Source organism: Aulostomus chinensis, chromosome 6 (genome assembly GCF_037954235.1).
Source record: "Aulostomus chinensis isolate RoL2024-O1b breed Wild chromosome 6, RoL_Achi_v1.0, whole genome shotgun sequence".
NCBI lineage: Eukaryota > Metazoa > Chordata > Actinopteri > Syngnathiformes > Aulostomidae > Aulostomus > Aulostomus chinensis.
Window position 1 is genome coordinate 6,521,762 of NC_141325.1, and position 25,481 is coordinate 6,547,242.

Consider the following 25,481-nt stretch of genomic DNA (forward strand, 5'->3'; position numbering starts at 1 on the left):
GTAGTACAATAATGCAAATCCATGCATACATACAGTATAGGGCAAAGAGCCAATTGCAATGAAAATACTGCAGCAAATAGGGGGAAGTACATAATAGGAGGCCTGAGAGTTGATTATGCAAATATACCAGCTGCAAAGGAACAATAACTGTGGAAATTCAAAGACAAACCATAACACGGAAGGCTATTGTCTGGCATTTGCATATTTGCTTGACAACTACAACCTTGCTCATCATGCCCATTTTTTTTCTGAACAATGTCTTTGTGTTTATACAATAACACACACATAAGAAATAGGCATGGAGCATTGTTTCAGTTCAAATGAAAGCTGCGCTGCCTGAGCTGGCAGCCTGAGACTTGTTTTGAAACTATTTCATTAATACAATATAGAAACTATACTGCAGGCTTTATGGACATGTCATATAGGCATCTCTTATAAATATGAAGCAAACAACTATACGCCAAGTTCTAACTAACTCTATAAATATTTACCGCTATGTTTTCTTGAATAAATTCTTTCATGATTATATTTGTAGATAGAATTTTTCATTAAAGCTTTTTTTTTTTTTTTTTTTTTTGCACTGCGAATGCCATAATACAGTAACAACGATTCTGTAGGACAATCTATGATTCAGCTTTGCTGGAATGATGCTGGCAAAGCTGAAATATTCAGACTTCAAATTCCTGAGTGATATGCAGAAAGACATAACAGTTAGACTCATGTCATTTTCCTTTTGCTTTTTTCTTCATCTCCAGGTGAGTTGTACATTCAGCGTCTTTCTGTGTGCTCTGACTGCCGGATTTGATCATTTCTATACTTCATCTGGAGATCTGTGCAAATTAGTAAATGATTAGCATCCAGCAGAGAGAACTCCCTGACGCTAACAGACCTCTGCTGTCTCCAGGCAAGGCATCAGTGCCTGGGCGTCAGGGGTTCCATCTCTAGCACCAGATCCCGAGGCCGTGGACCCCTATTTAGCTCCACCACCCGCGGGACCACAGTGGACCATCGGTCTGGACAGGAATAAAAAGAAGTTTTCTATAATCAGTATGAATTAGTCCATATGTGCTGTATTCATAGCATCACAGTGACCGTCTCACCTCTCCTCAAGCCTCTGACGCTCTGCTGCAAGCCGTTAGCTATGCAGGTCTCGTTCTTTCCTGGGTCCTCGTTGATGATTGCCAGGTTCTGATTCCAGTGGCACCAGTTGACCTCATCCACCCTGACGCAACAGTAGTAGTGAGTAGGTTAATAAAACAACAAACAAAACTATGATGTATTTGAAGAATTATTGGGCTCCCACTTTGAAGGAATCATATACTTTTATTGTTCATCACACTGGGATCCTCATGAGTTTATAGGTCCATAGTGAATATCCTGCACATGGCTTTTTTTTGTTTCCTAATATGAAATGAAATATACTACACAATGCTGCATATTTGAATGCTCCTGTGTGTGTTCCTGATGGTGTTGTAAAAGAGCCGTGAGTAGGAGGCACGTAAAATACCTGAAGCACCAGCGTCGGTCAGGTGTTCCGTCCAAGCTCTTCCCAACAGTCACCATCTCTCCGGCTCGAAACGACTTGCGAAGGCAAACTGGGAATGAGCGCTCGATGTCCAAGATGGTTGTTGCCCACTTAAAATACACATTCATAAAGGTTCAACCTCCACAACAGAGGAACATAGAAATGAACATTTACAGATAATTTATACATCTATGAGTAACGTGGAAAATGAATCTGCTTATTCACCCTTCCTAACTACCTGGTAATGTTTTAGCTCTGATTCGTTCTCCAGCCACTCCTGGGATAGACATTTATATTCAGCTTCAATGACCACCAGCTAATCGCAGACATTAGGGGTTGAACACGGATGCTTGTTGGGTCTGGAAATTATTTCAATGTGAACACTTTAAATGTGGGGTTAAAAGCCAAAGCAAAGAGCTGAAGGGTGCTTAAAAGTTTCAGTGTAATGAGGCTTTCTATAGACTGAAGCGATCAGTGGGTTCCCCACCATCTAATGTTAAATGACATTATACATAACACTGTGAGCAAAATACGAGTAATTTAGGTTCACCTAAATGTCAAAGATATGTTTATTTCCTCTCCAACATCAGGGGCATGCACATTTTTAAGATTTTTGGTCCAGGTTGAGATCGTTCAAGACATCTGCATCCACCAAAACAAAACAGAGATGAATAGTCAGTAGGATGGCCTCAAAAACATTTTTTTCCAAATCTAAATTTGTGACAATATGTTTGGGGGAGACCTGAAATTATTTTGAATGTCACATCTAAAATCCACACACACTCATAAACAGCTGCATCTATCAAATGTTGCCGTGAAGTTGCGGGCAAATTAAATCTTTATGACTAAATAGGACTTGAGGGAATGAGGGAATATGTTTTCTCCTATTTAAAGACAAATCCAAATGTCCCCAGCTCACCTGAAGTTTCCAGATCTTCTTGCTTTCCTTGGACACCTGTCCCACCGTCTCCCCCATCAACGCGATCAACATGTTTAGCAGCAGCACAAAGGTGAGGATGATATAAGTCACTAAGAGAATGAGGAAAACCCCAGGATACTTGGCACTGTGGATCATGTCCAGTTCTCCCATCCCGATTGTCAGTTTAAAGAGGTCCAATAAAAAGGTACTGAAGGTGTCTGGGTCCCTGCAGTTGGGGTAGGTGGGGCAGCCTCCGTCACACACTGTGCCCGGGGAAGGACACACGGTGAGCAGGGACACCAGGGCTGAGGATGGAAGGAATACATCTCAGTGAGTACGTGAAGGAATTTGTAAACATGTGCTTATTTACTTGAATAGACTTAAGTCAACTGATTCTATTTATAAAGCGGCTGACTTTGCTATGTTAGCTTATCATCTAACTAACAAAGCAAGAAATCTCTGTATGGGCCCTCATGAATGTGAATGGGCAGCATGAAACAAGCCGAGGAGGAGAGAATCGGGATCAGACTAGAGCGGAGACAAGGTCTGAAGTCCCAAAACATGGCAGTGCGGTGAAAGATGACCAGTGTACTTGCTCTGACTCTAAATTCATCTCTTCATTCTCATTATGTTGTAACGACTAGTACACATTATTGTGATCAAATAGATACTTCACACATTCACCTTCTGAGCTCCATTTCAATTAAGTTATGTGGGTTTTTGTGTATTCTGACAGCAGAAAAAGAGCACACTTTCAAGGGGGGCGACCATGTTTGTAGTTTTTATTTGTCTCCGGGAAATGAGGGAAATTTCTAATCTATCAGCTACATGAACCACCATGAGCATTTAGACAGATCTTTATCAAAATCTACGTGTAGCCTTTTAATTAATGCCTCATTCACAAAGGCGTACCTGATGCATATCCAATCATGAAGAGCACATACACCAGGAGAAATCTGAAAAGGTCTTTGAGAAGAATCTGAGAAACCAAACAATATTGAGATAGTTAGTAATATATTGGAGGCTTGTTGACTGATTTTTGATGGATTGGATGCACCTTCTGTATCATGATGCTGTAGGTGCCTGTGAGTTTCAGGCCTCTGGTGAAGTACAGTGTGTTCATCCAGCCCAGGACCAGTGCAAACACCATCACAGACACGTATGCCTCAATGCCAGACAGGTAGAGAGCAGCTGTGACTATGATGAGGATGGAGTAAATGAAGCTAGAAGAGAGATGATGTTTGTCAAGGGTAAAGCTCCACTGCTACACTCTGTAATAGTGAGTTAATACATGAAGGCAGGAGGAGGTGATCGCTGGCATTTTAACAGAACGTAGACATTACAGTCATGTTGCAGATGATTTAAATCAACACATCCCGAGAAGTGCTCGACATTCTCTGCTCTTTGTTTGGATTGTGGTTTTAATTAAACATGTAAACTATAAAACACGGCAGGGAGGAGGTTGAGGAATTAATTAGATGATTCAATTAAGAGGATGCAAAATTTGCCTCGAGCAAAAGTCAGCAAGAGCTGCGGCAGAGGTGAGGGTGGCGGGGAGCGAGGAGGCAGTTTATAGACTTACTACAGCAGTTGAAACGAACCGTCAATAAATAAAGACTTCACCCCAGGGCATTTCTTCAGGAAGAGGTCCTTAATCTGTGAAGAGCAGAAGAAACGTTTCCATAAATTCATGACAGGCTTGCGTTGGATGTAAGAGATTGGCTGAGCAACCACTGATCAGACAGTCACTGCTGACTCACATTAGTGATGAGGAAGAAGATCCCTGATGCTAATGTAATGACCTCGCCCACCATCCGCAGGTAGTCCGTGGATGTTGTGTAGGGGTACGGAGGCTGCAAACGAGGAAGAGGAGACGTAGTGACATTCACTTCAATTCAATTTAGCTCAGTTCAACGTAGCGCTGAACCCATCAGTTGATTATCAGTTACTCAAATGGCTTAGTCTGACGCCGGATTAATCGTATAAGTCATTTGTTTAGCAGAAGTGCTGACCGTTCGCTGTTTCCAACTTCTCAAATATAAAGGATATTCTGCTTTACTGTGTTTCGTGTCATCGCAAACTGACTATCATTTAGTGGGTTTTGGTCGTATAAAAAAGGCACCTTGAGCTTTGGAAAGAAAAAATGTTTAATCTGGTGTTTCTGTTTTTGTTTATTTGGAAATGAAAAAAACAAAAACAAAACGCCTGAATTACGCAGAGATACAGAATTACAATTTTCATAATTTTGAGATGTTTATTTGACCAAATGATCAACTAACTGAGAAAACAATGATCAGCTTAATACTAATCAATGCTAGCTGCAATAATAAATAAATGTTTTAGCGCTAAACACATTATGTACAAAACTCAGTAGATGAGACCAATTGGTTGCTTAAAACAATGAGTGGCAAATCTCAACGTCTCTTCTAATGCCCACGCGCCAAATGAGCAATGATGGCAAAATGGGGGGCAGATTTGTTGTGGTGATTCTAAAATACTCGATGTGTTAAAGGGTCTCTCAAACATTCCTCTTTCAATCGATCAATCAATCCAACTTTATTTGTACTGACTTCTCATTCAGCTGTGTTGTAGCGCAAAGTGGAAAAAGAAAAAAAAAAAGATGTAGGGGCCAAATTTAGATGTTGCTAGCTTAGCTTGTTAACCACAGCCAAGCCTCAGGCAAGTGGAGGCCAAACTGTGCCAAACACAGAAAGTACCTTCATCATGGGCACACAAGAACTTTTTAGTAATCTTAATGTGTTGGATATTCATGACCGCTAATCTATTAAATGTCACGTTTCCATACTGACGTCGGATTACTTGCAAATGAACTCTCGCATCCACAGGCTGTCCTCAGTCTCTCTTTTCAACACCACAACTTTCATTTGATGTCTTGACCATTTTTCTACTATTTGAGGTCACAAATCACCGAGCAGTTCCCTCCTTATCTGGATGTGCAAAGGGAAGAGGTTTGATACGCACCGCTCCCTGTGTGGGATGGTAATAGGCCACCAGAGTGAAGATAATCATGGTGATGAGGTAGGAAATTACGCTGATATAGAAGGTGACGGCAGCAAACTTCTGCCATTTTGCCCTCAACAGTTCATTGATGGGCTCCACTGCCAGCATCTCATGGCGGTTCTGAAATATAACAGTCTTTTTTTAGTACTCTTAACAGAGATAAAGTGGCACTTCAGCGGTTTTTGTAATCTATAAGATACTCAGATTTGAAACCTATCAGGAATATTTTCTTTTCACCTCATTGCGACTGTTGTAGACCAGGATCTCCAGCACAGACGGTTCCTCTCCACAGGTGTCCAGTGAGGACAGATCATACAGGGAGGAGTACACCGGCCCGTACGCCCAGTCCTTGAACTTACGTGAGAGATGACGGGCTTCCTCATCTTTGATCTCACGTCGTATTATGTACTGAAAAACCTGGAACAATATGAATCTGACCATTATGATGACATGCTGGGATTAGATGGTGAATATTTCTTTGATTGTAATTGTCTTGTTTCCCAACCGTACCCCTATCTTTCCCAGCTTGGCCGCCATCATGAGAGGTGACATGCCATCGTTGTTGAGGATTGTCTCCAGGTTGCAGTCTGGGTACAGTTTGGCACACTTGATTAACAGCAAGTCATACATCTTTGTGAGGAAACGGGTGTTGTCCTTGGTGTTGTCAGCGATGTGCACCAGGGCATGCAGGACTGTGTTTCCACGGGAATCCTGGCGCCGCAGGTCGGCCTTCTTATGTGGATTCTCAGTCAGGTAGTGCACTATGTTGGGCTGGTTGGTGCACGCAGCCAACGAGAGAGGCAGCTCACCTGAAGAAACACAAGAACAGCGTACACATCACTCTGAATCAACAGAAGATTAAGAAAACTGCATTTCAGATCAAAAATAAACTAATCAACAGGCAGGTTCATTAAGAACCATGGCTGGCTCCTGTATGCTTTTGCAAAGCAGACTAAACATGGATCAAAGATTTGACTTAAATCCTCGCTATGAAAACAGCACAATTAGCAGTTGTTTGAGGGAGGGGCGCAATGGGGCCACAGTGCCAAAAGCAGCTGCTGAAAATGAGCCGTTGCTATGGGTGACAGATTACTTTGTCACCTCACATAGAAACGCTCCTCTTCATGGATTTGCACGGGTGCATGCAGAGTGTTAGCGTGAGTCTAAATCCCATTAGCCATCAGCCCTGCCAGGTTCCTGTTCACCTCGATGCAAAGCTCCGCAGCAAATTACTCACACTGTGCCCGGACACGCTGGGGATTTGGGAATGACAACCATGCTAAGTGCAAATAGAAATCATCTCCTCTGTGATGAGAGGGGAGTATAACACTTGAATGGCATCAAATAAACAATTCTTGAAATCGGTTTGGGTCAGGAAAATAAGGGTTAGCAACAATCCAGTGTTGAGAGTAAAAACCAAAATCGTTTTGGCTCTGATTGTCACGAGAGCGGTAAAAGTAAAGGTTCAATACTATGACCATAAAGTAGGTAGAGGCTTAACACTGACCAGCAGAGAGCAGCCTTGAGTTAATTAATAAGCTCTTAGTTGGGATCCTTCCCACCAGCACAGGATGTTTACTATTAACTGCAGAACACAGACACTTTTCATTTGACATCTTGAGGCATGACATAATGCTTCCCGTCTCATGTGTTTTTGGAGCATTTCTAATGACGGTGTCTCGTACGATACTTCAAGAAAATAAAGGCGGGGCTCAGGTGGACGCGTCGACAGTGTCCTGGCTGAAAATGTGGCATGTGAAAAAGAAGACAGGGCGGAGTCTAGTGTCACTTCATTGCTCTATAGTAGCCAGGAAAATGTTGCATGAATTAACTTTTTATCTTGGCAGTTCCTGCATCCCAAAACTAAAAAACAGAGCAACCATCTGGGATCAACTCTGAGGCAGTGACGTCACAGCAGCCACAGATGCACCACATCATTACCACTGAATGAAGCAGAAAATACAGTAACAGATTTCCTGAACTCTTTGCCTTCTCGCCTGAAGTATTTTTTTTCACCTAACATCCAAGAGTCTGGGAACTAAAGAAGTGTTATGATAATTGTTGTTGAACAAGATGACTGCGCAGGCAAAAATTATCACCAAAGTAGAAGTAGCCGCCCTCATCCCGGGGCTGGAAGAAGCGTCCTCGCGCCTGTGCATGAACATCAGCTCCCATCTCCACCAGCAGCTCCACATACTGCTTACAGCGCCGCTCGATGGCGATGTGCAGGGCCGTCTGACCTGATAACACAAAGAAAACAAAAAGATAAATTAATTGTCATACAAATGAATTATGAGGACGTAACTTGAAAGGTGTTAAGAGAAGAATGTGAGCCAACTTCCTGAAGAAGTAAAGAAACTATGGCATGTCAGCTTAAAATCTTCAGGCTGGAGGTCGTGAAAAAAAAATAGTGAAAGCTGCAAAGCTGATGTGCAAGTTTCCATGAAAACTATGCCTGTAAATGTCCAGGATTTGGTCATAAAACCCCTCACGGGATAAAACTTGTTACTTTTAGTGCAGAGAATGAGTAACAATTAAGGGCAGTGACATATTTTGGGTTACAAGTTGCATAATAATACATTTTTTTTCAGAGGTGAGTCAATGCCCTCCCCTGTTATCAGCACACACATGTCAAGCCAAACAAATGAGCATCTGGATCTTGTCACTCTCAGAGCTGTAAATAGTCACTGTGTCCCCACATCCTGTGAACACATTCCTTTCCCCACTAAAGAGCCACACCAACTGTCAAGAATGCTCAACAAAACACTTCCAGTTCTGATCTGGTGCAAGTTGTAAGGGTCCGAAATTGAACATTAAAAATGACGTTGTTTCTTGATGTAAATCCTTCAAACTCATTTAAACTGTAACATGGCAACCAAGGACCATCTCAGCATCCTTGAAGGAAAACAAAACGTCTCCCTAAAAATCAATAAAGGGCAGCATTATATGAAAGGATCTCCATGAGAATGCAGCCACAGAGACAGTGGTCACAGAATCCAACATTGAGAGACATTTTTTGACCAATCATGCTGACTACGCCACAGATAAGAAGAAAATTCCCTGAACATTTCTCCAAATTCAAGTGATACTTAACCCTAAAAAAATGTATTTTGCCTTTCAAGTACTCACAAAAATAGGGTCTTGAGTAAACAGAGATGTTTTCCCCCATTTCTTTGTGACTCCAGAACGCATAAAGAGCCAGCCACATTTATTTAGCACGAAGCTCACGGGGACTAACTGTCCGGAAACATCCACTTGCAAACTCTCAAGCTCATCGTCTGGTAAAATCCACGTCTTCTTTATCCAGCCATATGCTCTGTAATACACAAACACTTAAATCGGAGCTAAAAGCAAACTTGAACCAACTGACTGGTCAACCGTCTGAGCTCGTTCACACCAACGCTGAACCGGAGGCGTTCTACTTTCTTTGTTTTTAGCTCAGATCTAAGTGTTTGTGGATTACTTAGCATTTGGCTGGATGAAGAGTACGAAACGATCCACTTGAGCGTTGGTAAACTGGCAGTTTTACTGTTAGCTGTCAGTTGCATTAGCTTCAAGCTAAACATGCGGTACGTGGCTGGCTCTTTCTGCTCTCTGGAGTCACAACTGACTGGAGGGGGGGGGGGGGGGGGGGGGGGACAACCTCTGTGAGCTCCAGCAACTTCTTGTGGGTACTTGAAAGAAATAGACACTTTTCTGGAGAAATATTGCTGCATTTCCTAGGTGGAATATTTTTCACAAAGCGGGGGACCATGTAAAAATCTTCAACCACAGCTGGCTCCATGCTTCTACACAAGCTACTACCGTATTGAAGTCAGCATGGCCCTGTGGGGACAACTGGCCCCCACCCCTGGGTTATAGCCAACCAAACAGATCTCATGTATACCTCTGTAGTAGACATCCCTGAAGGGCGTGTTGATGAACTCTCGGAGGTTTCCGGTCTTCTCCGCGATGTCCACCAGCAGTGGGATGGTGTCATTCTGACCACTGTAAAGGTTCAAGAGGGCTTTAGGGAGACATGTCTTACCTGTGGATGGCTCTGATAGAAAAAGACCGGAGAAACAAAAGGAGAAAGAAACAAAGAAATATGTTTTCAGGTTAAGATAAGATTTTTTAGATTAAACCTGAGTAATTGCCTGGGACTACAAAAGCATCAAGAGGAGAGTGACCTTCTGCTGTATTCTTGTGATTCTATAGAGAATGTGGATAGATGAAAACACAGATGAAAGGAAGAGATTTAGGGTTCTTAAGTTCATACGTTTAGTCGATTCTCTATTTTTAGTCTCTCAGTTTTTAAATAGTCTTTCAGAACTGGCTTAACTTTCAAAGAGACAACAGTTTGCTGTGATTTCTCTCTGCTGCCTGTTATAAGCCCTCAAAACCCTGCTCAGACACCCACACACACCCACACACCCACACACACAGGAAACTTGCCCTTAGAGGACAAAGACATCGCCCCACCTCTTCCCTTTCACATCCATCTGAGCCAAAATAAACAAAGACGCAGAGGAGCAGGGGGAACACAAAAGGTCAAAGCATCAGAAGATGAGGATGGGTTATGCTCGAGACATAACGGTTAGAAATGGACAGAATATGAGGGAAAGAGCGTGGGATCATTTATACCATCTACTCCTCAGCGCCCCCCCCTCTCTCCCTCTCTTATCCAAACACACAGTCTTTTATCTCCTTGTAGGTTGACGTCGCAGTTGCCCGATGCTAGGTCTCACATTCCTACCTCTAAACTCTTCATCCGTCAACCTCTTCTGGTTACTCTGCAGGTACTCCAACAGACCCTCCAGGGCCTCAGGTTCCCCCCGGGACACACATTCAAAGAGGAGAGAGCGATTGAACACTTTCATAACTTTGGGTGGATCTGTGCTTGGACCGTCCTCACTGGAGGTCTCCGTTTTACTAAAAAAAAAAAAAAAAGGAGACAGAAAGATGACATGAGGTTACCAGATACCGGTGAGGAATTTACTGGCTGATGTTTCTTTTCCCACACGCTTCCAAGTGGTGTCGCCTTGATGGCGAGGAGGCATCGTGGCTCGGGGCCGCCTGACAACACCTGAAGTTGCTCCGTGTTGGTATCCATTAAATATATCCTATAACTGACACGCATCACATGTTTATTCTTTTAACAAACGTGATGTATATGGTATACTGTCACTTGTCTGTCTGTCCTGGGAGAGGGATCCCTCCTCTGAGGTTCTACCTGAGGTTTCAGCCCCGTTAAAAGGGTTTTTAGGAAGTTTTTCCTCACCTGAATCCAATCTATGGATGTAAGGACAAAAGGTTTCACACCTTGTACAGATTGTAAAGGTAAATTGAGATTTGGGCCATATAAGCGATATTTGACTTTACTTGATGCGCAAGCCACCTCATAAATAGATCTCTGTGAGTATGGAACAGGCAGGGCGGCAGCCTAAATATTACCTCAACGGCTGCCGAGGACCCAACAACACACTCTCTGTTAGATCAGTGAATGGGCTGAGTAAGGGGCCCATAGTGTGTGTGCATGTATAAACTTCCTCATGTGACACACCTCTGTCCACAGAGAGGTTTTCATGACAATATTTTTCCAAACCAACCCTTTTGTCCCCGAATAGGAAACCCAGTTCAGGTTCACTACTAGTAAGATGGAAAAATAAGCAGCTTAAAGGAACATGCGCTTATTAGAGCCTGCAAACATGAGAGATGATCTCATACTTGAGGTGAAGAGATAGCGAGACCCCTTCTCACCCTCTCGGGAGTTTCTTCCTGCGTCGCTTCTGGTTACTGGTGTTTCTGTAGGTGCCGTAGTCAAAGAGTGAGTCCATGGGTGCTTTCTTCGGACCTGGAACAACATTTGACTCATATATGGTAGATTCCAGCAGGTCCATCGGGTTGGAAATGCCCTTTTTGAAAGCACCCTGGAACTTCATCCGCAGATTCTGTCTGCTGTCCGCAGGCTGGCCGGGCTGGACCAGCTCCTGGGTTGTATCCTGACTCGTGTCCTGAGCTGATGGTGATCCTTCCACACTCTCAAAGAGGTCTGAGAGCTCAGATAGGGGGTCAGGAGCTCCATCGTTGTCCGGCAGAGCAGCGCCACCATCGCCTGCATTCACGGAGAGAGCAGCTCTGTCAGAGTTGAGGGTGTCGGCCCTGGACAGGGCAAGATGGCACCTTCTCAGGAGAGTTGTGGCAGAGCGGCCCTGGAATGAATACAGCCACACAATGTTCTGAGTCAGAAGCCTGACCTTCGGCATTCAACTGAAGGAGCTGCTGAAATATAACCAGATGTCACTGATGCTGTGAGATATGCACAAAAGAAGTAACTCTTGTCACTGTAGAGACGAAACCCACACGGACATGAGGAGAACATGCAAACCCCGCACAGGAAGGACATGGGACATCCAGGATTGCAACCCCGGACCTTCTTACACAGCGTGAACACTGACAGGTGCATCTGATGTCTGCAGGAGCCTATCCCAGCAGCCTTTGGGCAAAAGGCGGGGTTCACCCTGGACAGGTCGCCAGTCCATTGCAGTGCCAACACATAGAGACAGACAACCATTCACACTCACAATCATACCTACAGTCACTTTACAGTATCAATCAGCCTCGTCCCCTCTTGATGTCTTTGGACTGTGGGAGGAAGCTGGAGTACCAGAGAGAACCCACAGAGGCACAGGGAGAACATGCAGACTCCACATAGAGAGATCCTGTGCTGGAGCTGGGACTGGAACCCGGAACCTTCTTGCTGTGAGGTGACAGTGCTGACCCCTGCACCACCGTACAGCCACTGTTTACTTCTCAACAGTAAAATATCCTTCCTCTAGTGTCTGGATCTTGAAATTCTGATTCATAAACACCTGCTGGTTTCTCTACAGGGAAGTATTTACTCAGGTCTTGTGGTTTTCCTCCTTACAAAGTCACAATGTCATTGGATTTTACACAATAAAACTATTTACTGAGTGAGGAATCGTTTTCAAAAACACAGTAAGCAAACAGAACCTGGAAAATTTCCACTTGCTGTCTGAAGAAAGATATATTTCAAAGTATACCATTTTGTCATTTGTACCTCATTCATCCCTTTTCTCACAGCACTGTGCCAAATTCCTCTTCAGGAGAAAGTAGGAATGCTGCTGAAGCATGTGGGCACCCTAAAAAACAAAGAGACCAATTACAGGCAGTCTGGAGCTCCTGAACAACATGAAAAGAGCTTTGAGGTTTGGATATACGGAAAAATGACTGATGCCAAAACCAATAACATGTCTGTGAGTCTGGCCTTCCATTGGTCACAGGGACTTTTTTTTTTTTCTCTGGTGGGCAGAATCACACCACCTGCCTTGTGTCGACTAAATAAACGCTTAAACTTCCCCGCCGCTCATTGCGAGTACATGGCGTCCTCACATGAGTTCTTTCCAAGCTTCTTTTTGAGTTTGTTCATCACACTGAAGTTCTGTTAAAGCTGGAGTGTAAAGGAGCAAGACAAACAGAAAGCTGGGGTACATATAAGTGACAGACATGACTCACCCACATGTCTGACACTCGGGATTATCATTCCATTACACTTCACCGGACAAAACCACAGAGAGACAAAGAGAGGATGCCCTCAGTAAACTTCCATACGAGATTCATGATAACAAAGGTTTCTGAGGGCAAAAAGTGGGGTGTCAGATTGATAAAATATCCAGTAGAGCCACACATGAATCACCGGGCCAGAGGGGAAACACACCAGTGAACATCTCTGAATGACTTCAACTTCACATCCCTCAGAGATACGGGACTTCCTGTCCTGTCACTGATGATGTGACATCACACAGGAGGAGAGAGACAGAGGGACAGCGGTCGGCCAGGAGCCAAAACATTTGCTGGGAAAATACAAAAAAAATAAATAGAGAAAAAAAAAAACCCAAAAGAAAAGAAAACAAAAAAAAACCTGAAGCGTTTTAATCTCCTAAAATATGATAGATGTGTAGAACAAGTAGGAGTAAGTAAAATTCATTCATTCATCTTTTTTGTGACATCAATGTTATAAACGTCCCATCAGCTTCAACTATTTCCTCAACTAAAAGTATCAAAGTGGGGGGGGGGGGGGGCGATCTTTTTTTTGTAAAGCAAAACTAAAAACTCAAAGCTTCTATTTGTTACATTGAAGAACTGATTATCATTCATCTATCACTGTCAGTAGGTTAGGACCTTCAGTTCTTTAAGTTTTGGACAAAATCTTAATTAAGTCGATAAAAGTTTTGTATAATTTTTTTTAAGATTATGTGAAGAGACATGCCAAGAAGAGATCGTTCTTACCTTGATCTAATTAGCTGGTCTTATTTCTTGAGCTAAAATTTTACTCCGCATCACTTCTACACAAATTGACAGGCTAAAAAGTTCAGTGTGAGTTGCTGAGCGCTCCTTTGCTGCTTCAGCTTTCAGAAAACTTCAGCCAGATGACATAAAAGTTCTTTCAGCGTCTCTCTGCTGCCTCGTCTGACCGCCGTCAGTCCAGCGAACAATGGATGCTTTTACTGTGATTTCGAGGACGAAGTTACTCCTCAGGCGACATTCAACGCGGAAGTGAAGCATGCAGTACCACTAGCGGCCGCCAGGTGCCACTCAACATCCGAAACTGGAACAAAACTTTTACTGTGATTTACAGTAAAAAGCGTTCGACTGTGACAGTTCTCTGTTTTTTGATGGGTTTTTGTTGTTGTTGCTGTTTTTGTAATTTTTTTTGGTAACAAAGATTTAAAATCTAATTAAAGAATCACTGATTAATTCAATGATCACATTTTACAATAATAATTTTGATGATTTTGGCCAGCAGTGAATGGGGCAGGATACATCAGAGTCAAGGCAAAGGCTGCCTTGATGACAAAGTCTACTTGTGCTGCTTAAAAAGTGTAAAAAAAAATAATAATAAAAAAAATAAAAAAGTTTGGCTGTTCTCTGACAATGGGGAGTGACAGACTATGTGATAAGTTTGCAAAATTTGGTTGGTTCGACTCCTTCTTTGGCAACTTTTGGTCAGTTTCCTTCCAGCTTGTGAAATGAGGGACTTTTCTATGAGGTCACCTTGATCCACCCATCTCCTTCAGCTGAACATAAGATTTTCTGCCTTCCACTGTCTTCACACAGGACAACCCTGGCGGTGGACCAATATGAGTTTTCAATGGCATTGACAATGATGTGTGGGGAGCCAGCCAGCTGATTACTGAGGGATAATACAATTATAATGCCATCTATTTTTTTTTTTTGTGGTGGATTGTGGTTAAAATAAAATTTGATTATGACAGTAACAAATGAAATATCTAAAAACAAAAAAATAAAGAGGTGGATTATGGTAATATTCATGCAAATATCTGAGAATGTAATCTAAGGAGTAAATGAAGTAAAACACAAAATATGTTGCATACTGTATGTTTATTTCCCATTAAAGTACACTTTACGTAAGAGACATGACTTGTTATTTTGCACTGTGAACACACTGCATCCTAGTTTCAGCTACAAGTGCACTGCAGACTATTGTCCAACCACGAACCTGATCTCTACAGTCAATGGTTTCTCAAACTTCACATCTGTAATCATGCTTAGCATTGTTAGAAATCAGAAGCTCAATATCCCCAGTCTTTACCTACACAGAAATACAGGTACTTGTGTAAAAAAAAACACAAAAAAACCCACCTCAGGTAAAAGTAGAGGTACTGATTCAACCTCCTTACTCAAGTAAAATTTGAAAAAGTACAGGCTTCAAAATGTACTCAAAAGTAAAAAGTGACTTGTTGAAGGTCAAAAAATCAATACATAACATTTCTTCCAGCTCTTTTAGTGCAAAGATAGGTCAAATAAACCTTAAGAAATTTAGATGAGGACTGTCATTCATCATCATTTTGATTGACAGCGGTCTCGATGTCGGGAGGGTGCACGATGATACCAAAAAAAATCATTATTTCTGTTCAAACACGTTGTAACACATCTGTTTTGGAAATGTAAGGAGTGGAAAGTGCAGATATTTGTGATAAATGTAGGTGGGAAAAGTAATGAAGCACAGTAGTACAGTAATGAAGTATTAAAGTACAGTAAGTACAGTATTAAAGTTTTTCATTACATTAGCAAAGGCACAAAGTTGTAATTCAACACTTTAAGTTCCCTTAACAAATTAACTTTGAAACAATGCTGGTGAGAATAACACTTTTGTAACACATAGGTGATAGTGCCCGTCATCTTGTGATGAACAAAGGTATTTGATAAAACAAGCACAAATTGCATTGGGAAACTTCCCGCATCATCAAAATAAGATTGTGCGGGGAAGAGGCACAGAGATGAGTAACAGCGCACAAACATGGATTCATCGTGACAGAATATCGTACGTGGACCAACTAATATCTCGACCGTGATACGACAGAGCCTCAGTGTAAACAAAGTGCAACAGTGGGGGGCAAGGGATTGCCCCGCAGTCACACTGTGTAGTCAAGATCAGCGTTCATCTTATTATACATCTCATAAACAACATCAATGGTGGCAGAGAAGTTGATCAGGAACTTTTTCACTTTCTCCAAGCACTCCTCCTCCTTGACGTCCCGGCCCTTGGAGAGGGCCCTCAGGAAATCTGACTTGTAAGGAGCAGCAAACGAAGCTGCCTGAAAGCAAACAAAAGTGCCAAATGTGAAGGTAACTCATAACACAGACGGAGCCAACAGAGTGACACGGACAGACGTGGGCTCACCTTGAAGAGCTGCTGGAGCAACCAGCCGTGGTACCTCTTCAGCGCTACTTCATATGCTTTGGTGATGTTGACTCGAATGAGGTTTGGGTTGTTTTCATCCTTTTCGCCGTCCGCCAGGCTTTGAAGAAAGACCTGGATAAACCGTAGAGCCCTTGGTCCATGAAAGGGAGGACATGAATGGGGATTATGAATGAAGGTTTTACCTGAAAGATGATTAACAGTAAAAAAAAATATAACCTCTCTCAAACCTCTTCAGCCACATGAGCGCCAACGTCGCTCCAACTCTGGGCCATTCTGCTCGATGCATTTCCTTCTCTGCCTCCAAAATTTGCTGAAGAGTCTTGAAACGTAGTGGATTGGTGTCATAAACTGCCTTGATTTTCTAAGCAGGGACAGAATATGTCTTCATTTACTATCGCATAACTGAAAAATACAACAGCAGAATTAAACAGCAACAGGGAGTGAATGTAGTTACCAGGATGTTCCCCGATATGTCCGATTTAATTGGCGCAAAGATAGTTGAGCCAAGGCAGTCTGAGGAGAAATATTTCAACAAGCATATCGGAGAAGTTAAAACACTGAAATAATCGCAAAACACATAAATAAAATACTTGTGAAGAGATAAACATTCTAAACTACGATATCGTGAAGCTGAAGATGGCCTTGCTTGTAAGTATGTATGTATACAAACCTTTGAGCTAGAGGTAAACACACAATGACACGCTCATTCAAACCACTTGCTGAGGTGGCACATTTGACCAAATATCTTTTTTGTAGGATAAATATTAATGTGTCCTGGAGTAGGCGCCACGGTGGTGCAGTGGTCAGCACTGTTGCCTCACAGCAAGAAGGTTCCAGGTTGGAGTCCCGGCTTGGGCACAGGATCTTTCTGTGTGGAGTCTGCATGTTCTCCCTGTTCCTGTGTGGGTTCTCTCTGGTACTCCAGCTTCCTCCCACAGTCCAAAGACATCAAGAGGGGACGAGGCTGATTGATGCTCTAAATTGACTGTAGGTGTGACTGTGAGTGTGAATGGTTGTCTGTCTATATGTGATGGCCCTGTGATGGACTGGAGACCTGTCCAGGGTGAACCCCGCCTCTCGCCCGTAGCCGCAGGGATAGGCTCCACCCCCCCACGACCCTTAACAGGAATAAGCTGAAGATGATGGATGGATGGATGGATGGATGGATGGATGGTGTCCTGAAGTGTCACAGAAAAAGCCCAGGAACACATGTCAGGTCTTCAATCATTTTCTTTTTAACAAGCAAGCCCATGAAAGGAAATCTGGCCTTTGACCATCTGGCAACAGTGAATACTTTGCATGTAATCAGCTTGACACTTTTGGAGATGCATATTAGGTGTAAACAGCTATGTGTCCAGCTGTCAGCTTGTGATCCGAACGCCAAAAAAATCATTTTAGTACCAACTGTGAACAGGGTCATTGATTAAATCATCTTATAATGTGTAAATTCATAGATATTGACACAGATTCAAGTTTGATAGCATTGAATATTTGACCAAACATGGCCAACATCAGGGCCAGAAGTGCCAAACCAAGCCGAAACCAGCCCCAATCGTGACTGCTGTCTTGGTAATAGAAACTGATCTTCCACATATCTGAGTATGTTTGGAACATTCATCCATCCATCCATCCATTTTCTTCCGCTTATCCTGTTAAGGGTTGCAGGGGGGGTGGAGCCTAACCTAGCAGCCTTCAGGTGAGAGGCGGTTTCACCCTGGACGGGTCACCAGTCCATCACAGGGCCAACACATAGAGACAGACAACCATTCACACTCACAGTCACACCTACGGTCAATTTAGAGTATCAATCAGCCTCGTCCCCTCTTGATGTCTTTGGACTGTGGGAGGAAGCTGGAGTACCAGAGAGAACCCACACAGGAACAGAGAGAACATGGAGACACCACACAGAAAGATCCATGCTGGAGCCGGGACTTGAACCCAGAACCTTCTTGCTGTGAGGCGACAGTGCTGACCACTGCACCACCGTGCCGAAGCTCCAACACACTTCATCTTTAAAAAAAAAAGTTTATTTTAAGACAACAGGACAGTGTGCAAGAATTTTCTCTTCTCTTGCATGTCAGGATACATCCTACTCTGCACCCGTCTGAACATGTGCATTAGCCCTCACACTCAAAAAGTTACGAAACACTTGGTAGTTATTAGTGGAGCTTTGTATTAAAAAAAACAACAACAACATGTATTTGACTGAAAATGATGTCATGGAAAATAAAAAGAACAAACAACAATACGGAGGAAGAGCTGGTAGTGTTTTAGCTCACTGAACAAAATGAATAGCAGCTGGACTGTTTAAATAGTTCCTCCTGTATTAATGCACCCTGTGGAAGGATACCAAGTGGTGGAAATTGAGTGGACTTTCGGAGCCTGTCTGAACATTCACACACAAGCCTTCAGATGAAGTTTCCATCCTGGACTTGAATATTTAATCAACAGAATGTGGGATATAGCTTCAGTGAAGCAGTGTCAATACAAAAATCTATCCGCGATAAGAGGAACTTTAATTCTGAGAGCATACCCGACACCGTTATTGCTTTACCATATAGAAGCCAAATCAGTATCTGTTTTCACATGATTACAGTATTATCATGAGGTGTCCTTTAATTAGGCTACCAGAGTATTTGGTGACAGGACAGTGAACAGTACAGACCACACACGGCTCCAGACAGCTTTCAGCCCCCGAGTTGCTAGTGGAAACACTAATGACAAAGTAAACTCATTTATACTGATGTGATGCATCGCCACATCGCTGATGGTAACATATCCGGTTTCAGACAGAGCCTCACTTCAGATGTCCTATAGGTTTTCCACTCTCATCACACGATAAAGGTTTAATATCAAACAAATGTGGATTATATTTGTAAAATGAAGGCAAGGCCATTTTAAAAATGTCAAGTAAATTTGCTTAACTAATACTTTCTAATGTCTTTGGCACATCTAGAGAAATCTCATTAGTATGATTTCTTTCCCCATGAATCTGAGAGATGTCATTTGTGAACCTATTGAACCCAACTGGATTATACTGACAGATGTTCCCAATATTGTGTCCATCCATTCTATATCAGAATAGTTTAATCTAGGCCTGCATAATTAAATGGTAAAGTGAGTGTATGAATTTCTAACAAGAACAATTAGTTCACTGCATCACCGGTTCAATTACTTCCTTGTTAAGGACACTGCACACCCACACAGGTGTTAATTACACGGCTCATTGGACCTATTGTCAGGGTGAAGTTGGACAGTCGTGCTGGAAGTTTGCGGAGGTCATTAAAAACAGCACATAAACAGACTCCTTGACAGGCCATAGAAGATGGGGGGGGGGGGGGGTGAGTCCAGAAGATACAACTTGATCCAATGCTTTGATTCGTCTGTAAGAACAAGTTATATCTTGTGGCCACAAATAAGACTGTGGAGACCAGTTATATCACGTGGCCATAAAATAATCAAATTGAGGGAGCAAGTTATTTCTCCTTCCCACAAAATGATTAAATTGTCCAAATACGTTTGATCTCTTGGCCACAGGTTAATCAAATTGAGGGAACAAGTTATGTCTTGTACAGGAGTCTAACCTGTAAAAGCAGAAAGATACGCAAAAACTAACTAGCAAAGGTAAGTTGCCAATCACACAAAGTCCTGAAGGTCAGTTCAAACATCTGTGTGGCTGAGTGATGGTTGTGTGGTTCAATGGTTTGTTTCTAGGGCAGAAAAAAAGAATGGTGACACAGAGGAATAAAGTTAATGTCGCCTTCCTCTCAAAGGTTTCACATGGCAATTTCCATAAAGGACCTTTGGCATATTAATACAGAATGAAGCAGCACAAAGATGCCCTGCTGCACCATGGCGCCAGTGAATGGGCAAGGGCAACTCAACACCCTGCTAATCAATTTTGACAACTAAAAATCCAGGGCAGCGAGTTAAATTATGCATGCTGGAGGATTATAGACAGTTTGAAGACAATAGGGCACAAAAAAGATGATCATTTGGATTGATGCACGATATTTCCCTTGATACATAATTTTGTTTGATGATCAAAAGTAAAGAAATCCTATGTGCAACATATCAGACTGGTGGGTAAACAGGTAGACAGATTATCTCATAGTTTTATGGCACCTCTGAACACTAAATGATAAAATACAAACTTAAATTCTTAAACTGATCCACATCACACATTCAGTCCAACAGGAACTGTAAGCATGTGACAAGTTACCATTGTTATGAGTTCTCTGGATTTCATATCCAGGATTGCCTCTGCTCTCTATTATGTCACCCCTCAGAAACTCCACTTACCAAAGAATGATGGAAGGTATGACACCGCCTCCAGAAACGGTCTCGTCTCCACCTGCCTGTCAGCAGGCAGCTGTCTGAACTGGTGCTCCATCAGCAGAGCCATTGCCTTTAGTCCGGACACACACTCTTACTTCTGAGAGGAGAGGAGCAACAGGCTGTCAACCACAGACTTACAGTGACAGCACCAAACAGAAGCTGTGAGCCATATACCCCAGCCCAAACACACACACACGCACACACACACACCTGATGAGCTCAAATCAGCTGACATCAATCTTCCCTTGCATTTAATATGTGGCTTTACTGCCAGCTAATGGTTTCTTGAGGAATATGTGTATGTGCAGGCGTACAAAAAAACTCATCTAATTCCAACATGACTCTTTCATTTCCTAATTGGGACATTTTTCTCGAAATAATGACTTTTTAATTTCACAATTATGACTCTTTTTGCGACTTAAAATGCTATATTATCATTAAGACAACAGTTTTAAATTGCTTTTCCTGTCTTTCTTTGTTACTGTGGAATTGGGCATCCATAGTATTCAGTATTTTTGTTTCATATATGTTTTGTTTGTTTTTCCAAAAAAAAGGATTAATTTATATATTTATTTTCTATTACTGATGAAAGATGTGTCCTTGATGAGAATGGTTTGGACTTACAATTAATTTTTTGTTTAATTTGTTCAAACATGAGAACGATAGGCCTTCATTTCAGCATTATTCATGTACTCCATCGGTGACCCAGTGCGGCGTTAAGTGCTTTGTTAAAGAACCTGCTGTCAGTTTTCAACAAAACGAATCGCCTTCTTGAGTTGAAAGGCAGTTTGTCCCTTACGTCACCCCGTAGCGTGGGAGTAACTAGGAAGTGGACAACAGTGAAGCCGCGGTAACCAAGGAATAACGGGGGTAAATGAAGATGGATTTTCTATCATTTCCAAACTTTGACTGAATTCAACGTTCATTTACAGAGGATTTTACTTACACGCTGTAAAAAAGTGGTTGGGTGTTTCTACTATGTGAGCTGAAATAGCCTTCAGTCGGTGCCACTTGTTTTGAGGAGCAAATGTTAGTTGGTCAGAGGTTGTTTTTACGTTTCTTTGTCAATTACGTGTCAACGCGACGTTCTGAATAATAATAATTAAAAAAAAAACATGCTACTCGTAGTTTTTTCACCTTTTTTTACGTGGTTTTAGGTCCATGGCTCTGCCGACCCTCTCTAGCAGTGTGCCCAGTCGGCCCCGGATGCTGGTGGAACAATTTGCCCGGCAGCGGGAGCAGGAGGCCCGGTTGCGGCAGCAGTGGGAGCTGCATGCTCACTACTTCAGGGAGCAGAATGTGCGCAGCCAGAGGCAGGCCGCCTGGAGCTCCCATCAGTCCCTGCAGAGGAGGTAACAGTACTTAACGTAGTATCTGTACCTCAGAGCAGAAAGCAAACCCATCTGAAGAATTAAGTACTGCTCTCTGTGCTGTTTGAATTTTTTTTTTTTTAACCAATTCGGTAATTAGTAGTCCTTTTTGTTTTTTTCAAACTGATTCCCAAGGGAGAAAAGAAAATGTAAACATACATCAGTGGATAATATTTAGGGTGTTAACGTGAACGAATATAGCAGGTGTGGTGCGAGACTGACAAATAAGATAAGATACAATTAAAACAATTTTTTAAAAATTTACAATCTAAAAGTTAACAATTTTTTAATTACCTTTTAAAAAAATAATACCTCCCTAATGACTCCAATGGCTCACTGTAATTGCAAGTTGTAAGACCAGGAAAATAGAGGTGTTTATCAGAACCTCATTAAGTAATATACCATATCTGTTCATACCTATATCATGATAAAAGAAGACTATAGTTACACTATTAATATTAAAATGATAGGCTGCAAATGCCTGCTTCATTTTCCACCAAATGCATGTTTATGGTCTAGGTATAAATAAAACAGTTTGAACCTTAAATCTGTGTAAGTGCTGTGATATACAATGTGTGTTGATATGAATGTCTCTCTGTTATAAAGCCAGCATGAAAGTATTAATAGTCTTGTATTGTCTCGTAGTTTCCTCCCACCCAGTCAGTCAGACAATGGAACCAGAGAGAAAAAACAACAAATATCTATTTCCCTTTGCTTTGTCAGTATGTCTGCATACCATCACCAAAGACAGGAGAAGGAAAAGACAGCAAATCTCGAGCAGCGCAGGAATCGGCTCAGGATCATGCTAGAAGAGGAGTTAAACCGCTTTGAGGCGGAGCTTAAGGCGTTGGTCCCTGATAGGAGCACTTTGGCGAGTCAGATGGCCCAGCAAGTTGAAGCACTTCGTTCAGCCAGAGAGGAGATGAGAAAAAAGGTGGTAGCATTGAATTAGTTGTGTATTTCCTGTCTGTCTTTGATGCTTATAGTTGCTGGGGTTTTTTTCTCCAAGGTGGCACAAGACCTGCTGAAGGAGCACTGGAAGCTAAACAACCCAGAGCTGAGACAGGTAGTAATGCTGAGCTTATTCACGTCAAAGTGACGTATTTCCAATGCTCTCGCTTCAGTGTGTGACTGTTGACGAAATGATCGATAAATCTAGTGATTTTCTAGATCTATTGAGGTTTTTTCTTGATCTAGAAACTCACCAGGCTTGTGATGAAGATATTTCACAACTTTCTTCGAACCTTAGTTAATGGACTTGATCCTACAATATCCTGTTATCTCTGCTTTTCTATCTCTGGTTGTCTTTAATCTGTCCACAGCTGGAGTTTACGTTACATAAAGATCATGTTGTCAGCTGCTGGCAGGAGCAGGTATCGGAAAAGAAACAGGTCAGTGGAAGCTGTTTGCTCTCCTCATTCTTGTTTTTTTTTAATCCTTAACGTGAGCTGGTGAACTATAAAAATCCAATCAGCATTATATAAAAATGATCACAGGAGGGTGACGCCGGATTCGCAAGACATTAAACTTTCATTACCCTTTAACCTGACAAATTATGCATGCAACAAAATCCATTTTTAATTAAACTGTGATATTAACAGAATGCACATTATCAGTAGTTAGTCACATGCTTCATAACTGAAAAGTTTTTTAGACCCCTGATGTAATCTCTCCAAACACACAGCAAGAGGCAGCAGAGCAAGAGGAGAAGAAGCGCTTTGAAAATGAGTACGAGAAGACACGAAAACTGGCTCTGGAGAGGATCAGAGAGGCAGAGGAACGAAAAAAGGCAGAGCAGCTTCAGAGAGCAGAGGATCTTTGCAAACAGATGGAAGAACTGAAGCTGAGGGAACAAGAGGTATTCACATCTTTGACAAAGACGTTTTGTTAAGGGAGAAAAAAGGGGTTGCAGTTAAGTTTTTTTCATCTCTTTAATCTTTAATTTCTATGTGAAGGCGACTCGTCTAAAGAAAGCTGAAGAAGGTCTTCGGCTCCAGCAGTTGGAGCTGGAGAAAGTGGAGGAAGAGAGGAGAGAGGTAGAGGAAAGAAGAAAGAATTCTGAGATGAGGTAAGGAAAGCAGGTAACTGGTCAGACATGAGATGATGCTTGAAGCTGGCCAGACAGTAAGATCATGGGATTTGTGTTCCACCAGACATTTCCTCATCCGTCAGTATCGCGCTCAGCTGAAGAGGAGAGCCCAGCAAGTGCAGGAGGAACTGGTGAGTCTGCTTCCTGTTTTTTTTGACCACGCCACAGTAAACCTGACACCTGCTGTGCCCACCAGGAATCTGACCGAAAGATCATGGCAGCCTTGATGGCAGGAGAGGATGAAAGCAGGAGGAATGAGACGGCCAGAAGAGAGAGAGCCATTGCTGATGCTGCCTGGATGAAGGCTGTGATAGAAGAGCAGCTTCAGTTAGAGAGAGAAAGGGAGGCAGAGCTAGAATTCCTGCACAGGTGAGCAGTAGAATTCAACAGCATCTCGCTTTTCTAAACAGAGCTCCTCTTCTGCTAAAATATAACGATGTGTCACCCACTTTAGAGAAGATGCTCAAAAAGTGTGGGAGAAACGAGAAGCACAGTGGGAGAAAGAAAGAAAAGCAAGACAGCGCCTCATGCAGGAGGTAAACTAATCAATAATGAATACAAAACCACTGTTGAGTATTTAAAAATATGACTGAAGTAAACAATAATAAGAATACTTTTCATCATTAGGTGCTTTTGGGGAGACAGCAACAGCTGGAGCTGAAGCTACAGAGGAACCGAGAGGCTCAGGAGGAGTCTCTGATGAGGAGAGAAGAGTTGATCCAGGAGCTGGAGGAGGAGAGGGCACTCAGACACCTGGAGAGAGAGCAGGAGGAGGGCCGGAGAACAGATCGGATGCAAGAGATTAATGCTCAGGTTTGCACGCGCTTCAGTGGTTCGATCTGGTCACTGACCAGGCTTTAACAAACCTAGTCTGCACCGCCTGTGAGGTATGGAGCATCTCACTATTTGGGTTGTAATGCTGTATGCGGGTGTGTACTGCAGATGGAGCAGCAGCTCCAGCAGAGGTGGGAGGAGCAGCGCAGGGTGGAGCAAGAGGAAGAGGAGGACAGGGAGGCTCTCAGAATCCAGGAGGAAGAGCTGAATCAAGAGATGCAGAGGATGACTGAGAGAGGGTACCAGGAGAAGGTAAGATATCAAATACGTGCATGAGGCTCTGAGTGTTGAAGTTCAGAGTAGCAGAACACTCATGCAACATTTACAACTGTTTCTGGATCAGATTCGTGGCAGACCCCGCTCAGCCTGGACGTGAGCAGCCAGCAAGACCGACATCGTCAGCATTCATGAATCAGCTTTATTGCCCTGTAGAGTGCTCATGCTAGTTGTGAGGCCATGTACTGTGTGTGCCATCTTTATTTTAATAACTTAATGCCAGTTGTAATGCCAAGTGTTGCTCTGTTTTCATGCAATCTTAGTGTTGTTAAAGAAGAATATTTTCTATCAATTTTTGGGCTGTTATTAATAAATCTATTCCAATAAAACAGATTCAGTGTTTTGTGTTGAGGCAACAGAAAATGAGTCAAACTAAAAAATTG

At 42.5% G+C, this 25,481-nt stretch overlaps 3 protein-coding genes across 8 annotated transcripts; 1 reads left to right on the forward strand and 2 right to left on the reverse strand.

The window, feature by feature from the left end:
• Nucleotides 1-542: 542 nt before the first annotated feature.
• trpv4 (transient receptor potential cation channel, subfamily V, member 4) lies at nt 543-13,971 on the reverse strand. Of its 4 annotated transcripts, none has more exons than XM_086206089.1 (17): nt 13,755-13,971; nt 12,526-12,607; nt 11,205-11,656; nt 10,201-10,376; nt 9,352-9,504; nt 7,565-7,705; nt 5,976-6,274; nt 5,703-5,882; nt 5,496-5,585; nt 4,205-4,297; nt 4,027-4,100; nt 3,502-3,667; nt 3,357-3,423; nt 2,445-2,749; nt 1,508-1,635; nt 1,101-1,222; nt 543-1,013 (listed from the first exon to the last, which is right to left on the reverse strand). In XM_086206089.1, the coding sequence occupies exons 2-17, from the start codon at nt 12,532-12,534 to the stop codon at nt 913-915; spliced, it is 2,556 nt and encodes an 851-aa protein (XP_086062215.1). In that variant the 5' UTR covers nt 12,535-12,607; nt 13,755-13,971; the 3' UTR covers nt 543-912. The 4 variants fall into 4 exon arrangements, with proteins under 4 accessions (XP_086062215.1, XP_086062213.1, XP_086062214.1 ...); XM_086206087.1 differs by having other exon boundaries at nt 5,427-5,585; XM_086206088.1 differs by lacking the exon at nt 13,755-13,971 and adding an exon at nt 13,183-13,197 and having other exon boundaries at nt 5,427-5,585.
• A 904-nt stretch (nt 13,972-14,875) lies between these two features.
• On the reverse strand, nt 14,876-21,855 carry gltpa (glycolipid transfer protein a). Its single transcript, XM_086205296.1, has 6 exons — nt 21,667-21,855; nt 20,494-20,626; nt 16,646-16,704; nt 16,419-16,552; nt 16,171-16,321; nt 14,876-16,084 (listed from the first exon to the last, which is right to left on the reverse strand). Exons 2-6 carry the CDS (start codon nt 20,594-20,596, stop codon nt 15,902-15,904), a joined length of 630 nt encoding a protein of 209 aa, XP_086061422.1. The 5' UTR covers nt 20,597-20,626; nt 21,667-21,855; the 3' UTR covers nt 14,876-15,901.
• Nucleotides 21,316-25,422, forward strand: tchp (trichoplein, keratin filament binding). 3 transcript variants are annotated; one of them, XM_086205294.1, is made up of 13 exons: nt 21,316-21,399; nt 21,687-21,881; nt 22,623-22,833; nt 22,909-22,965; nt 23,222-23,290; nt 23,584-23,757; nt 23,855-23,967; nt 24,053-24,119; nt 24,185-24,357; nt 24,443-24,524; nt 24,616-24,801; nt 24,931-25,074; nt 25,166-25,422. In XM_086205294.1, exons 2-13 carry the CDS (start codon nt 21,691-21,693, stop codon nt 25,196-25,198), a joined length of 1,500 nt encoding a protein of 499 aa, XP_086061420.1. In that variant the 5' UTR covers nt 21,316-21,399; nt 21,687-21,690; the 3' UTR covers nt 25,199-25,422. The 3 variants fall into 3 exon arrangements, with proteins under 3 accessions (XP_086061420.1, XP_086061421.1, XP_086061419.1); XM_086205295.1 differs by lacking the exon at nt 21,316-21,399 and adding an exon at nt 21,406-21,566; XM_086205293.1 differs by lacking the exon at nt 21,316-21,399 and adding an exon at nt 21,406-21,558.
• The last annotated feature ends 59 nt before the right edge of the window (nt 25,423-25,481 follow it).

Bases quoted from the DNA above. Each gene is read 5' to 3' on its own strand.
- trpv4 (XM_086206087.1), bottom strand. The intron at 7,706-9,351 runs GTATACATGAGA...TTGTGTTATCAG, and splicing joins CAGGGATGTCTACTACAGAG to GTCAGACGGCCCTGCACATC. The intron at 3,668-4,026 runs GTAAGTCTATAA...TCTCTCTTCTAG, and splicing joins GGTTCGTTTCAACTGCTGTA to CTTCATTTACTCCATCCTCA.
- tchp (XM_086205293.1), top strand. The intron at 23,758-23,854 runs GTATTCACATCT...TTCTATGTGAAG, and splicing joins TGAAGCTGAGGGAACAAGAG to GCGACTCGTCTAAAGAAAGC. The intron at 24,358-24,442 runs GTGAGCAGTAGA...CACCCACTTTAG, and splicing joins GAGCTAGAATTCCTGCACAG to AGAAGATGCTCAAAAAGTGT.
- gltpa (XM_086205296.1), bottom strand. From the start codon at position 20,596: ATGGCTCTGCTGATGGAGCACCAGTTCAGACAGCTGCCTGCTGACAGG. The intron at 16,553-16,645 runs GTAACTACATTC...GTCCCTGCTTAG, and splicing joins ACATATCGGGGAACATCCTG to AAAATCAAGGCAGTTTATGA. The intron at 16,085-16,170 runs GTGAGCCCACGT...GTTTGCTTTCAG, and splicing joins TGCTCCAGCAGCTCTTCAAG to GCAGCTTCGTTTGCTGCTCC.